This window comes from Equus caballus, unplaced genomic scaffold (genome assembly GCF_041296265.1).
Source record: "Equus caballus isolate H_3958 breed thoroughbred unplaced genomic scaffold, TB-T2T haplotype2-0000610, whole genome shotgun sequence".
NCBI classification, from domain to species: Eukaryota; Metazoa; Chordata; class Mammalia; order Perissodactyla; family Equidae; genus Equus; species Equus caballus.
Genome location: NW_027221942.1, coordinates 2,963 through 17,846, shown reverse-complemented (window position 1 = coordinate 17,846; position 14,884 = coordinate 2,963). Strand labels below are relative to the sequence as shown.

At 59.0% G+C, this 14,884-nt stretch overlaps 1 protein-coding gene across 2 annotated transcripts; it reads right to left on the bottom strand.

The window, feature by feature from the left end:
- Positions 1-4,158: 4,158 nt before the first annotated feature.
- Positions 4,159-14,156, bottom strand: LOC138922197 (ral guanine nucleotide dissociation stimulator-like). 2 transcript variants are annotated; one of them, XM_070259038.1, is made up of 14 exons: positions 13,958-14,156; positions 13,403-13,519; positions 12,348-12,538; positions 10,783-10,895; positions 10,288-10,649; positions 9,290-9,505; positions 8,827-8,930; positions 8,283-8,349; positions 6,698-6,751; positions 6,205-6,279; positions 5,608-5,640; positions 5,121-5,242; positions 4,811-4,914; positions 4,159-4,485 (listed from the first exon to the last, which is right to left on the bottom strand). In XM_070259038.1, the coding sequence occupies exons 1-14, from the start codon at positions 14,090-14,092 to the stop codon at positions 4,328-4,330; spliced, it is 1,851 nt and encodes a 616-aa protein (XP_070115139.1). In that variant the 5' UTR covers positions 14,093-14,156; the 3' UTR covers positions 4,159-4,327. The 2 variants fall into 2 exon arrangements, with proteins under 2 accessions (XP_070115139.1, XP_070115140.1); XM_070259039.1 differs by having other exon boundaries at positions 13,720-13,980.
- Between the last annotated feature and the right edge of the window lie 728 nt (positions 14,157-14,884).

Sequence of the window (14,884 nt, the reverse complement as noted above, 5' to 3'; positions counted from 1 at the left end):
GTCCAGTTTCATGATTACTTTTACAGGACGAGAGGAAAAGAAGTGATGATGGTCAAGTCTTCGCAGAGGAAGCTGCGTGATCGTGGGAATCAACCCAAACCAAAGCCCGGATTAAGAATTCCCATCTCTTTGAGGATGCGCAGTTACATATTCAGAAGGCCAGTTACTAGAATGCCATCCCACCCAGCAGTGAGGGGTCACTGGGAGAGCACGTGGCACCAGCCCCAACAGGTCTGCTGGCAGGAGAGAAGTGGCAAGCCCTTTGGAACTTGCCGTAGCCTTGCAAAATTGCACCTTGCAGCAGAGGTGAATTCCTGCGGGGTGCGCTCGCATGGGGTGCCCCGTCCAGTCCCATACACACCCCTGCCCTTCCTCAGATTTGGCAGAGATGATTCTGGGAACTGGTCTGGGCATCCCATAGCTCCACGGCCAACAATTGCTGGTGACTGTGGAAGATCTGAGCAAACAGGAGGGGACGGGGAAGAGGGCGGGAGAGAGCGATTGTGGACAGGCTCAGCAGCCAGGCAGAGAAAGTGAGCGCCCAAGAAGGATGTGCTGACAGCACCAGGAAAGAGAGGAGACGCTGGTGCCCCTGAGATGGAGCCCGGCACTTCACTGACGTCTCCTTGAAGGGTCCCACGTTTTCTTGCTTGAGCTCTTGCAACTTCAAGACATACCAATCCTTTTCTTTTATTAAACTCCTCTGTGGGACGTAGGAAGCATAGACAGGGATTTCTTGTGGAGGAGAGACTGGATTTCAGCTGAGTAGAGCAAGGAGGGCTTTCCGTTTCACGGTGCTCTCGCATTTTCCTTTCCGAAGTATATTATTTATCTGCGCTTGAAAGTCACAGAGAGTTACCGATTCGCGGGATGATTCCGTTGTCGCCCTCACAGCGACACAGTAAAACCTACCTAGTCGGAATGGATCATTCCTTCTGTGCAATACTCCGGTAGACTCCAAAGATCATTTCAAAAGCGCTGGTATATCTCTGTTCTCAAATAAGAGGTCTGCTTCCAGGTCTCCATTTTTCTGCTCTTTATTGCATGTTAATTCAGAGTTGCAAGGAGGAAAGACCACATTTGCCTCAATCTTTAGATCTCTATGTGCTGGAAATTGGATTCACAGAAATGGACAAGGCCTTTGAGGGATCGTGCTGTCAACAGAGACCTTTTCCGGCATCAGCAACGTGACAATAAACCGCTGCTTGTTAGGACTTGATTGTCTATTGGAGGGATGGAGCTTGCAGTATTATGGAAATCCTCTTTAGAATTGCTTACCTTCACGTGACAGATTTATCAGTTTCTGAGAGTGATGTGTTAAAATAACCTAGGGTGGCGCAGGGCTTAAACTGGCCCACTCCACTTTGGAGGCCCGGCATTGGCACGTTCGGGTCACGGTTGTGGACATTCACACCGCTTATCGGGCCATGCTGTGGCAGACATCCCACGTGTTAAATAGAGGAAGATGGGCACAGATCTTAGCCCAAGGCTAGTCTTCCTCAAGCGAAAAAAAAAAAAAAAACCGAGGAAGATTGGCAATGGATGTTAGCTCAGGGTGAATCTTAGCCCTTGGGCATCTTCAGCTGTGGTCATTTGCAAAATATGTAGACCATGCATGTACTGGGCAAGCCCAGGCAGGACAGCGCAGCCGGCCTCCCGCCTGGGTGCTTGGGGCTGCTTGTTGTGGAGCCTCTGCTGGAACCGTCTGGGTGGATTCAGTGCAGAGAATGATGACAACGGACTGCCTTGCTTCACCCTCAGAGTTTCCCCTGAGTTTTCTCCATCTTGACATGCAAAGCAGACACTGTCTGGAGCCCTCGTGTTCCTCTGGGACTCGGGCTTCCCTCTGCTCCTCAGCCTGGAGAGGAGGAAGCCCACGTGTGGACTTCAGGAGATTCCTGACCGCGTTTTGTGGGCTAGCACGTCCTGGGCTTGAAGTCCCCAGGGAATGAGCAGAATCCAATCCAGGTAGGACTGCCATGACCCAGACCCTTCAGGAAGGCAGGTTATGGTCCCCTAACCAGGCAGAGCACCATGACCAGCCGCGGGGTTTGTGGAGGGCGAAGGGAAGATGAAATGGGTCCTGGAAGAAGGTGCTTATAAATACCAGCTACCGAGAGGGAACCAGCTGCAAAACCGTGCATTTGAGGAGTATGAGTATTATTTCTTGATTCTGTTTGGAATAAGTTAGAGTGCATGATATATTTGTGTGTGAGTGAACATATATATATAGCTCTCTCTCTAAAATTTATATCAAAGTAACATAAAGACTGATGAGATACAGGTGCTGCACATGTGGGCCTCTTTTTGCTGGCGATCAGTTCATTTTTGGCCATTGGAAGCCCAAAGAGGCAGCGAGTTATTGTCCTCTGCCGTCTGGTAGGCTCATGACAAACAAAGCGCTGCAACCAAAGGGTCGGCTCTCAGGAGCCTCACGGCCCTGTGAGGGAAACCCCTTGGACACGGTGTCTTCCTCCTGGGCCTGCACTAGCCTTGGGACTTGGCACTTCTCTTTCTCTGTGGCGGGAAGGTACAGCCGGCTCCGGCTTCCATTTAGAAAGTCACCTTCCTGGATGGCTGTGCCATACCAAGAAGGGCCTGGGCTGCTGGGAACCAGCATTTCTCCTCAGCTGCTGGCCGTACTGAGGAGGCCTCCCTGGCAGGGTTCACGCTGCTGTGTGTCTGGGTGACACTTGCAGCCATCAGAAAGGAGGGGAGAACTCAGAAGGGCCAAGCACTTCCTGTGGTCCTAGTCTTACAGGGTCTTTCCCGGGGTGGGGTGGGGGGGGTGGGCGTTCAAAATGCCAGGTGGTAACCCTCTAGCTCCTGGTCACCGGGTGGGTTCTTGGAGTGAGCTCGGAGCAGTGTCTGCTCACCACCAGACTGGAACCATTTAAGTGTTTTAATTTTGTCAGGCTGTGTTTACCCGTCATCCGTTTGCTTGCGTTCCCTGCTGGACCCCTCAACCACCCTCCTCTCACGACTCATCTCTGAAAGCTTCCAACGGGAAAGGTTCACACCCACACCATAAACGGAGCATAAGGCTGGGCAAGAGAACACAGCCCTCCGAGGGGCTGCATGGTTTATAGGCTCAGGTCCTCCTGCCCCGTTAGGATGAGTCAGAAACAACATGCCTGAGTGTGTGAACAGGTGATTGCCTGAGACCACACACCTCAGAACCACAGGGGCCCAGATGTCACCCTGGGCAGCGAGGGAGAGTATAGGTCATTCTTTGGCCAGGATTAGGGTATCTAATGTTTGCAAAGCAGACTCCACCCGTGATCCGTCAGACCCTGCCAGGGAGGAGTGGCCACGAGGTACGGGACAGAGAGGCCGAGGCATTCGAGGGAATTTCTGCCCTTCCAAGAATTGCAGAAGGAAGTGCACGGAGGCAGGAAATCCTGGTGGACAAGGAGCAGTGATGCGTCGGGAAGGATGCCCAGATGTAGCCTTCAAAGCTGCATCACAGATCTGTCCCCCTGGATACCAAACTTGCAGGGAAAGGAATTCAGAGCCGTGGACCAGGATCCCAGAGGATTCCAATCCAGGTGAAGGGTGAACATGGAGCCCCCAGAGGGGCCGGGGGAGGGAGGGTCCTGCCTGCCCTTAGTCCATCTGCACATGACCTTCTCCGGCCTTGACCCTCCACATGCACGTTTTGAGCTTTTACATCGTTCTCTGCACTTAGAGCTGCTGCTGTCCAGAGCCTCATTAGAAAACGACAAGTTCCTAACATCTGGTGAAGAGGAACCTCCACAAGAGAAGCCGAAAACGTGGCCTCTCCTCCAAAGGGGTGGAAAAGCAGCCACTGTCCTGGGGCAGGTCGTGGTGCTGGCCCGTGCCATTTTAAAGACACCCGCATTCCAGTGGTTGTTGCTCTGCCTGTGAAAGTACCTCCACCCTCTAAATGCCAGGAGCTCTGGGTGCTGTCTCTGCTCCTGGCCCACGTGAACCACACTGAAATGAAGCCGTCCTCTGAGTAAGGGGGGGCGCGGAGGTGTCCCTCAGTATCCAGGGAGGGGCCTGGCCCTTCTCCCTTCTCTCACATACAATAAGCCGAGACCCTGCAAGATTTCTTCATTCCAGGAGGAACGCGAGAGTCTGTGTCTCCTTGACACGAGCACAGGAGGGGAAAGAACCAGACCGTGACTCGCAGGCTGGAACAGAAACAGGATTTTAACATCAAATTCAAAACTAGCACTAACTACTAACACGAAAGAAATACGGCCCCTTCCCAAGTGGTAAACAGGCGCTGGGGTGGAGCTGCCAGGCCTGTGGGGTGGGGTCGTCCCCTCCCTCTTGGGCTCCAGGGCTCCCAGGAAAAGGCTTAGAATGTTCTTCTCCCCATCAGCATGGGAGGAGCCGGCCTGGGGCCCCGCGTGTTTCCCAGCCGCGTCCCCGCCGCTGAAGAGCAGGCTGCACTCGAGCTGTTGGAAGGACCGGGATCTGCCACTGTTGCTGGGTTCTGCGTCAGGGGTCTGGTGACTGAAGAGAAGACACTGATGATTGGGGGGGTCACACCAGTATCCCAGCCCAACACCTCAGCCCCACTGCATTCTGCTCCAAACCTTGTCCTGAGTGTTCAGTCAACACTACCCCATTGTCCCTGACATGGGAGCTGGCATTTCGCTTCACCCATTTCACAGAAGAGGAAGCTGAGTCCCACAAAGGTCAAGGGAATTGTCCCTCACAGGCCTGGTCAGCAGTGGAGCTGGGATCCCCGTGCCGGCTGTCCATCTCCCTAGGCCCGTGCTTAGCCCGAAGCTTTCCGGAGCCCCTGGCTTCAGTCCCTGCCTGTCTGGACACTCACCGAGCCCTGAGCTGAGAGACGCGCGGTTCTTCTTGGGCAGGAAAAACCGGCGCATCTTGCCGGCCCTCTCCTGTGGGGGCTCCAGGTGGCAGGACAGGCTGTAGCTAAAGGACAGAGGGGACTTTTCAGCTACCGGGAGCCACACCTCAGGTGACCCTCCCAGAGACGGCCAGCAGTTGGAGTCCCAGGGCCCCACGGGTGACCATGCGACAAGCCCCGGGACTGACCCGGAAGCCACGGGCACGGGCTCCCTGGAGCTGGCCATCAGAGAGAGTCCGCCTTGCCCTCACCAACTCCTGCCCCGCCTCACCTCTCATCCTCGCTGAGGGGCTCCATGGCCTCGAACCAGGCCCCAAATCGCTCCTCAGCCTCAATGTGGTAAAGATGGACTGCCTCCTGGAGCAGGAAGATCTGCTCGGTGACTTTGAATTCCTGGGAGAAAGGACATGATGCAGACGGGGCCTGGGTGGGGGACCGTGCTGGGGACTCAGACAGGTGAGAAGAGGGTCAAGGAGCTGGTCTGGGGTCTTGGCCCACATGGGAACCCTCCTTCCCTCCAATTCCGTGCAGGACTTGCTCGTTCTCACAGTTGGCTTGAAATAGCTCCTCCTGCAGGAAGGTGTCCTTGGTGCCAGCCCCTTCCCCCACGCACCAATGGGACGGCTTTCCCAGCTCTGGGTGCCGAACTCTCCCAAGGAAAGCAAGGCCCAAGGCATCGGGCCAGAGAAGGTCTTCCCCGGAGGAGTCTCTGATTGCCACAGCCCCACCCTCCGCACGGGGAGGCCACAGCTGCTCACCTCACTCCTTTTCTCAAAATTGATCTCATTTCCCTGGAAGGCAGAGAGCCAAAGCCCATGAGCAACAGCCCCCTTAGCCCATAGCTAGCCCCCGTCTCCACCCTTTCTCAGGTTGCACTACCAGCAGGGTCGACCAGGGAGCAGGCGCTACCAGAAACGGGAATGGGTCCCGGGCAAGACTCTGAGCTCCAGAGCAAGGAGGCCACGGGGCTATGGCTCAGGGACATTCTAAGACAGCCCTCTCTGACAGACAGACAGACTGAGGCCTCAGGCAGGAAGGGATGCTCAGCCACTCGTGTGCTTCCTGCCTTGGAGGGGCCTGGCTTCACTCCCTGCAGGGGCGGGGCCTGAGGGAGAGGCTGAGTCCAGCTCAGACACACCCTCCAGCAGCTCCGCAGTCAGGCAGCCTGGACTGGCGGCTCACCTGGATCCTATATTCACTCATCACTAAGATGGCCATGACACCCAGCTCCCGGGGTGGCTGTGAGGCCCTCACGAGAGGACTCTGCCAAGGGTTGTGAGCTCAGGCCTCAGTGCAAGTCTCTCCTCCCAAATCTCCGAATCCTGATCCCCAGCCCCACCTCCAGGCTCACTCACCTCCAGGTAATCCTCCATGTTGGTGTCCAGCAGCAGTAGGTAATTGAGGAATGTGCCAAGGAAGGGGATGAGCCCCTGTGCCAGCGGGGTGGAGACGGTGATGAGATCCCGCTCTCAGGAGCCGTCAAAGACCTCTCCTCCACTCCTCACCCCAGCCTCCTGCCCAGCCCAAGCTACCCACCTAGGCGGCCTCCCCCCAATTTCCTCCTCTTCTCTCCTCCAGGAACCCCAAACTCCTCCAGGCACCTCCCAGCAGCCGGCTCTGGCAAAACCCAGGGTACGTGGTCCCCGCCCCTCCCTGTCCCAAATCCGTTGTGCGCCCATCCGTTCCAGGCCTCCTCCTGGTCACTTCCAATGCAGGCATTTCAGGTCTGTGGCACCAGGAGCAGGGCTGGAGGAGAAAGGCTCCCTCTCTGCTGGTAGAGACCTCCGGCTAGGAAGGGGAGTCCCCTCTCCTGCGACTCCTGGGCCCCTCCTCCACAGGCACCCTTACCTTCTGGGCACCTGTGGGGCCCGTCTCCAGGCTGGTCAACATAGAGGTCGCCTCCTGCCAGGGTGTTGACAGGGCCAGTGAGCCGACGCTCCCCTCCAAGTGTCCTCCCAGACCCCTCCCAGATCGGGGACCCTGGACATGTGGCCCCAGTCACCTGGTGCCCCTGCGGCTCCCGCCTCCAGGGTGCTCTGATTCCAGAGCCATCCCAGCTCCAACACTCACTCCTGTGTGACCTTGGGCCCGCCCAGGCCTCCCTGAACCTGTTACCTCGTCTGGAAGGTTTGACGGACTCTGTCTGCCTCCCACAGTCTCCTGAGGCCCAAGCGTCATCTGACCGTCATCACTGCTCTCCGCTCAAGCCTGCCTCTGGAGCCAGGTCCAAGCTCCCCACATTCCTCCCCACCCTTGAGCCTCGGCACCCACTGTGAGGCCTGCACCACGGCTCATCTCCCTCTGGCTCCCAGATGAGGAGACCAAGGCCCACACAGGGGCAGGGACTTGCTCAGGGGGCCCCAGAGGAGAGGCTGCTCCCCCTCCCAGCCACAGGCCCCTGTCTCCTCTGCCTTCACACCACCCTCTGCCCAGCCGCTGACCACAGTGCTGTCCTCGGGACTCTCAGGCTGTGTTCGGGCCCCCAGCTGGGCCGAGCCACGGATGGAGGGAGATGAGGTGTCTCAGGAGGCCTGGTCAAGTGGCTTCTGCCAGCCCCAACGCCCAGGAGTCTCTGATCCCAGGCCGAGGCCAAGGCCTTGCTAAAGCCCTCAGCTCCCTAGGATCCCCTCAGGGAGTTCCCCTGCACAGAATTCTTTCTTCATCCGCTCAGGATGGGGACCCCGAATGCCACGTCTGACTAGCAGGGGAGGGGGCGACCAGGGCACTGCGGGGTGGCATTTCCTTTCTGTTTTACGAGGAAACTTCTGACGTCTGGGCGGGAAGGATCCCTGAAGAAGCCATCAGTTCCCTGGGCACTTGCCCTTGCCCTCCGGGGCACATGTCATCGCCAACAAGGACCTGGGTGAGCATCCCACTGGGACTGTCTGCAGCGCCCACTTTAGGGGCCAGAGTGGGGAGTCACCGAGGGGACACAGATCTGTCCCAGGTCCAGTGTCCGTCCCAAGGCTGGGAAGCCCCTGAGTGCCCCCGGCCCGTGGGATCCGGCAGTGCCCATCCCTCAGGCAGGCAGGGTGCCCTTCTTGCGAGGCACAGTGAAGACAGAAGGAGCAGTGGGGCCCTGGCTTCCTGAGCACAGACTGGGCTGACTTCGGAAGAAAGGAAGCCCGCCCACTCGCTCCAGCCAGTGGCCAGGAGGAAGATGCAGGGCAGCTGATGGAGCAGCATGGAAGCCAGACACCGGCACCTTCTGCCAGGTCCTCAGCCTCCTGGAACAGTCCAGCCCGCACCATTCTATCCCATGCCCCTGGCCTCCTGTCCCAAACTGCCCCCACCTGCCCATGGAGCTAGCACATCCCTCTTCCTGTCCATCTTTTCCTGACCAACTTCACGTGACAGGAGAACCAAAGCTCATCCTGCCGGGTCCCCTCCCCTCTCGCTCCCCCTCCTTCCAGATGTGCAGCCTCCGTCTTACCTTCACCAGCTGCCTCCTGCTCACCCACTGGTCTTTGATGAACCTCTTCAACTTTCGAGAGCTCTTCCTGAGGGGAGAGGAAAGGAGGAAAGAAAACCCGGGGCGGTTGAAGGCGAAATGCCTTTGGCTGAGAACCCGGAAGGTTCAAAGGGCCTGGGGCCTGGACGAGGGTTTTCCCCGGGTTCTTCGGAGCTCTGAGGTCACCGTGGGACTCGGGTGGAGGCTCTCCTGCGGTCACCTGGGGCCTCCATTCCCACTCCGACTGAGCACATTGTTTCTAACAGCGTTGGTTGCCGATGAGGGCTCCGTTGCTGCGAAGTACACCCTTGGAAATCTCCAGTGTGGCTCAATCCAGGATGTGACAAGGGGGGAGCCACTGCCTAGGGTCTCAGAGAGTCTCAGAGACCCGAGCAAGGAGGCCAGTCCCCATCCCTAGGGTCCGCTGCCTCCCAGATGGTCCTAGCTGAATGAGGGGTCCATGGCAGTCGCACGGGGGATGTCTGGTCCGCCCTGGTGGTGCTTGGATGGAGCACGGCCTACCCACCTGGCAACTCGTCCCCATGTCTTTTGCAGACGGCTGATGGAGGGGCTCTGCAGAGCAGACACGATGGCACGCAGGGACGCATAATTTCCAAGGACTCGGCACTCCTGAGGAAGGGAAGGGAATGAGCTGCGACGGCGGGATGGAGCCCTGCTTCCTCTGGCTTGTGTCCCCTCGTGGGCTTCTGCTGTCCTGGATGAGGCAGATGCCCAGGGAAGCGAGGGAGGGCACACCTGGGAGCTGATGAGTAACGCTCGCGGGCAGGAAGATTTTAGCTCAACCCAGGGCGGGAAGGGAGCTTCCCACCACTGGGACCAGCACTCAAGGTCAGCAGGCCCTTGGCAGCAAGGGGCCTAGGACTTTGCCGAGGCCCAGACCACCGACTTCAAGGCTGAAAGCTGCGAGAGGAGAAGGGGCAGTCCCCCTGACTCCAGGGAGGGGCTCCCTGGGCCCTGCCGCTACTGACCTTGGCCACCTGAATCCACAGCTCGACGACTCTGGCCCTGTCCTGGGCCGTCATGCTGAGGTCCCCAAGGCACGTCGTGATGACGCAGCCGGACACGTGAAGAAACTGGTTGATAGTGGCCCGAACCGTGGGAGCCAGGTACTCCTTGCTCCCATTGGGCCGCTGGCACCACACAAAACCCAGGCAGTGGCGGGGCTCCACCTTCTTGAACAGCTCCTGGGGAGGATGGGGACTGTCACCTGACCCTGCCACACCCGAGCTCAGAGTCTGCAGGCCCCCGCAGCCCCAGGCAGGAGGCACTGGTCAGCTGCAGCTCAGGAACCTGAGGAGGTGGCCTGAAGCTTCTGGGAGTCTCTGGGTTTTGTCTGTGTCCGCTGAGGCCGCCCAGCGCAGGATGACCGAGGACCCAATAGGGGCGGGGAAGAGAAGTCCCATTGGCTCGCAGCCCAGTCTTGCTTCCCCCAAGCACCAGAACACGGCTCACACCTGCCCATCTCAAGGGGCATCTTCCACCCGTTCTCATCACCCCCTGGTCCCACTCCCCTTTCAGCTGCACGTTCCCCCGAGGCAGCAACAACCATGGGCTTTGTTTGCCTGTCTTCCATGTCGGTAAGGACGCACTAGGTGTCTAATAAGTACGGAGGCTGTTGAGGCCTCCTGGGCCGATGGGTGAGTGACCCAGGACTTGGCAGCACTCCAGTGAGCTTCCCTCCCCCACCAGAGGGCTATTCTCTGCCCCGCTTCCTCTCTGTTCGACCTCATCCATCCGCACAGCCACTCTGCCCAGCAGGTGCCCGCCCTTGGTGTGCTCTCTACTGTCCATGTGGGGACAGCAAGGACTTGGGGGCCAGAAGGTGGCCCAGGTCACCCGGTGGGTAAGTGGGGGAGCTGTGACTTGCACCCACATCGTTGGATTGCGGCTGAGGGAACAGGAGGTCTGGGGCAGCTGATGGCCCACCAAGGCGGGCCCCACCTAGCCCAAGAGCCCCGCTGCTCACCGCATCCATCCGGGTCAGCTGCTCGGCCACCAGCTTCGGAGGGAAGTCCAGCAGCTTAGGCCTCTCCTCTCTCAGCTCGGCGCTCGCTTCTGCGGTGACTTCGGCAGCTGGAGGCAGAGATCGTCCAAAAGTCAATGGCGCATCTTGCTCCAGCTCAGAAGCTGGCACTGGGGCTGAAGCTGATGGCGCTCGCTCCGGCCCTGGAGAGGCCGATGGAGGTGAGGCTGCTGGAGGTGAGGCTGCTGGTGGTGAGGCCGCCTCCAGCTCCGGCGCGGACGGTGGAACTACAGCTGGAGCTGCCTCTGGCCCCGGAGCTGGCCCTTGCTCTGGCTCTAGAGCCGGCAGGAGCTCTGGAACTGGCGCTGCAGCGGGAGAAAGAGAAAGTTTCACCTACGTACCCGACTTTACAAGACAGGAGAGACTCCGCTGTCTTGAAGGGAACCCCAGCCCGTGAACCCCACCGCAGACAGTCTTCCCAGACTGCTGTGCCCTCACCTTCCAGCTCTGCCCTCCTGGGCCCCAGATGTTGCAGCTGGACCTGGGGAAGGTAGGCAGGGCCTCCCAGGTGCGACCCAGGCCAGATGACACGCAGAGAGGCCAGCCGCATCCTGAAAGAGGGAAAGGGCGTGGGCTCCCAGAAATCCTGCATTGGGTCCAGCCAGGTTCCCACCATAGAAGACGCGGTACTGGGCGGAAGCAGTTGGGCCACAGAGCCAGAGGCCTGGCCGTCGCTTCCACACTGTCCTCCCAAGGCACCCTGCTTTGGGTCTGGGCCCTGTGCCTGCCCCTTTCCACCAGGGGGGAGTCCCACCCCGGCGCTGACTCCTGTGTGGCCATCCTGGCAGTGGCAGGCCTGCTCATCCAGCAGGTGGAACACGGGGTTTGTGTGAGTCTCTTCTTCCCACTGCCACTCTTCTCGCAAAGAGGCTGGACACAGTCCAGCCCAGCCCTCCACGCCCTTGTGCAAGTGGACTGAGGACTGAGGCCGATGTGTGAGCGGCTCGCTAACACCCCTTCTCTTCTGGGCCTGCTGGTGGTGGTCAGAAGGGGTGGCTATGGAGAAGGGGAAGCGGAGGGAGACGGGACTGTGGTGGGGATGGGTCGCCAGGGAACAGCTCAAGCCAGCCTCCCCTCTGGTTCCCAGGGGCTCTGGGACCCCACCCACAGCTCTCTTTCACTCCTATCCCCTTGCAGTAGAAGCCATCAGACCTCAGCCCTCCCAGAGGAATCAAAAGATGAGTGAGATCAGAGTTGTGCCGGGCCCGCCCCAGCCACAGTCCTCTGTCCTCTTGTTCTCCCCCAGCCCTGTTCTGTGGAGACAGGAGGCCCTCGTCTGGCACTCAAAGAACACTCAGGTCTTTAGTTGGCGCTGGGGTCCATCATGCATGAGAACGTGGGAAGAGGCCTCCAGTCGTAAAGGAGCATAGGAGGGCATCCCCTGGGACAGGCGGGGGACAGGATCTGTGGATGATATGGTGTGTGACTATCTGAGTCTCAGGCTGCTGCGGGGGTCCAGGGGCTGTGTCTGCTTCATTCACTGCGTTGTGCCAAGTGTCTCTAAAGCTCCCGCATGTCACAGGTGCTTAATATACAGTGTTCTCGAATGAACTCCAACCAGAAGCATCCCCGGTAGCTGAGTGGGCCTGGGGCCCCTCTGCGGCCCCGGAGACCCCTCCTTGGCTACTCCAAGGACCCGCCCCACGACCAGCTGCATGGAATCCCACACTCCCTGCCAGAGTGCTTTCCGTGTGCCTTTGCAAACTCAGAAAGGCCCCATCCCAGCGATGGGGGAGCAGACTGCTCTTCATCGGGGAGAGGGAAAGAATAACCAGGAACAACCACGGCACGTCTCTCAGCCCCTTCTGTAGAGCCAGGCCCCAGGGAAGCACCTGCCGTGGCTCATCCCATTCGTGCCCACCAGAACCCGATGAAGTTTATCCTCTCCCACTCCACTTTGCAGAGGAGCAATCGAAGCTCAGAGAGATGGAGGGCCGTTTCCAAGACACACAGCTGGCAGTGGGCAGAGTCACCACTGTGCTGAGGAGGGGCTGGGCACTCACGTAGCAAGTAGGTGGTCCAGGACCCCGTGGGAGGTGAGGACAGCCGCGCAGTCAAACACGATGGTGGTGACGTTGGCCATGTTTCGAGGCGCCAAGGCTGGTCCTATGGACGGCGGCAGCCTCTCCAGCAGGCCTGCCTGGAGGGCCCGCATCCTGCAGGCCTCATTCCGCTGCCCGAGTGACTCTCCGCGCTGGGTGAGATGAGGAAGGACACAGAGTCACCAGCACCAGCGTGAACCTCCAGGAAGTCAAGGTCTGGAGGTCCCCCAGGAACTGTGAGCCCCTCAGGGATGTGTGCAGAGGAGGGACAGGATTGCCCACAGCCAACCGGTTTCCAGGCTTGAAAAGTCCAATTTGAGTTTGGGCGGGGGGAGGATTATACGATGAGTTCCTCAGGACACTTGGCTGGCTTGGCAAGGACAGACCGCCCCGCACCAAAGCGTGCATTAAGAGCACTGACCAGCGAATCCAACACAAACATCCCCATTCTAGAGATGAGAGGACGGAAGCTTCGGGCTGCCAAGTGGCTGCTCAGGGTCCTGTGCGTCGGAACTGAGAACCGCCCTAAGCCAGGGCTGCAGGACTCCCCCGCTCCCCCACCTGAGGCTTCATGTGCTCCTGACATGAAGGGAAATGTCTGGTGGGAACCTCAGCCCTCCCCAGTCGGGAGACAGTGCACGGGCAGACAGACGCTGTGAGGATCTGGCTGACTACAAGAAAGGACGCTGGTTTTTCTTTCTTTTACACGAAAGGGAGGTTTGAGACCCTCGTTACAGAGGTTTCAGATTCAGAAAATGGCAGATTTCAAAGATGCCCCTGGCCGAGTGTGAAGCGCAAACATCAGTGTTTTGTCTACTCCGCCTAGGGTTAGGAAAGAGCGACTTCCCACCCTCCTAGGTAGCTGGTGAGGAGGCGTGGAAGTCCAGATTCCTTTGGGACTGGGCCCTTGGGACACTCCAGTGGGAAAGCCCTGGGCGGGTCCAGGGGAGGGCTCCAGATTTGACTCTGGATTGTGGACACACCCCGGTGATCTCAGGGCCCCGGGTGTCACTCACTCTCCCCTCAGTCCAGCCCCGGGCAAGGTCGGTGGTCTGCTGCACTTGCCCCCTGTCCAGGGAGATGGAGCCGTAGGACCCATGCGCCAGCTCCTGGACCATCTCCTGGGTGGAGCTCTGCAAAGACAGCGTCCGGTGGCCGCGGCGGCAGGTAGCAGGGGCCTGCCTGCACTTGCCCACAGGGGGAAAACTCTCCCGCACACCGAGCACAGACAGAGGGGCATCCGCATAGACCTCCAGACAGGGAGCGAATGAGATGACACCTCACGGGCTTGGGATTCACCTACGGGTAGGGCGGCTTGGCTCCCAGCACTCACCTTCCATCCTGCCAGCCACCACCTGGGATATGAACACGACATACCGCCAGGCTTCCAAGCCCTAACCGTCTGCTCCCGTCCAGGGTAGCTCCACGCTCATCCCTGCCTTCCGTCACTCCATGCCCGCCAACACACACACACAATAAGGGTCAAGGGGTGTGGGGCTGCCCGCATGGGAGGGTGGGATCACACTTGTGGCCTGACCCGGAGTGGCCCGCCCTGGGCTGCCTTGTGTTACCTGAGGGTTCCTTCTTCCGAATGGCCTGAGGTCTTGGAGGTGCGGTCTCAGCCAGTGTCGACAGCGCTGGAGAAGACTGTCATTGTTGGCTCTCTGTGCGCCAGAGCCTCGCAAAGAGGGGATACATGAACACATCCTCCTGTGTCGAGTGTCTCTGGTCAAATGGGCTATGTGTACAAAATGGCTGCCTGGTGACCAGAGTTCTAAGCTCTGTTGGGGTCGGTCGCCAAGGAAGTGAGGTCATGTCTCCAAGGTTCCAGGATGGGGGGCCCTTCCCTCCATCAGACCCACCCAAAGCCCCCTCGGGGCTGTTGACCGCTCACCCTCCTTGCCCGTGTCATCTCCCGAGCTGTACAGAAAGTTCCATCACAGCCCTCCCCACAGCTCCTTGGGATCGGAACCAGCGCCCCAGCTTTGAAGAGAGAGCGCCCCAGTTCGGATCTCCTTTTTCCTAGCAGTTCTGTGTCCTGGAAAAGCCACTGTGCCTCTCAGGGCCTCCCCAGTCTCCCAACCTGCACGATGGGATGGCGCTAGAAACACATTCCCAGGGACGTCTTCGGGTGGACATGTGATAACGCCTCCCATATCTGGGAGGTGGTGCCGCCTGGGTCTGGTCCCCGAACTTAGAGGTGGAAGAATTACAAGAAGGGGTGGATGCAGTCGGGAATACCTCTCCAAACAGGCCTGGATTCCAGCCGTGTGATTTGGGAAAAGTCACTGCCCCTTGGGGGCTCCTTGTCAGGTCTCTGCACCTTCAAGGGTTGGAAGTTCGAGGAAATTCAGATATTGTCATTCACTAGCATTCAACCTTTCCCAGTCTCCTGTTGGCCTTAGAACCAGACCCAAGCGCCTCATTGTCGGCCTATGTGGTGGGCAGCCTCCACCAAGGCTCCCAGCGCTCCCTCCCTCCTGCTGTGCACATCCTTG

Bases quoted from the DNA above. Each gene is read 5' to 3' on its own strand.
- LOC138922197 (XM_070259038.1), bottom strand. From the start codon at position 14,092: ATGTGTTCATGTATCCCCTCTTTGCGAGGCTCTGGCGCACAGAGAGCC. The intron at 10,896-12,347 runs GTGAGTGCCCAG...TCCCTCTTTCAG, and splicing joins CTGGACCACCTACTTGCTAC to GATGCGGCTGGCCTCTCTGC. The intron at 5,243-5,607 runs GTGAGCAGCTGT...CCTTTCTCCCAG, and splicing joins ATTTTGAGAAAAGGAGTGAG to GAATTCAAAGTCACCGAGCA.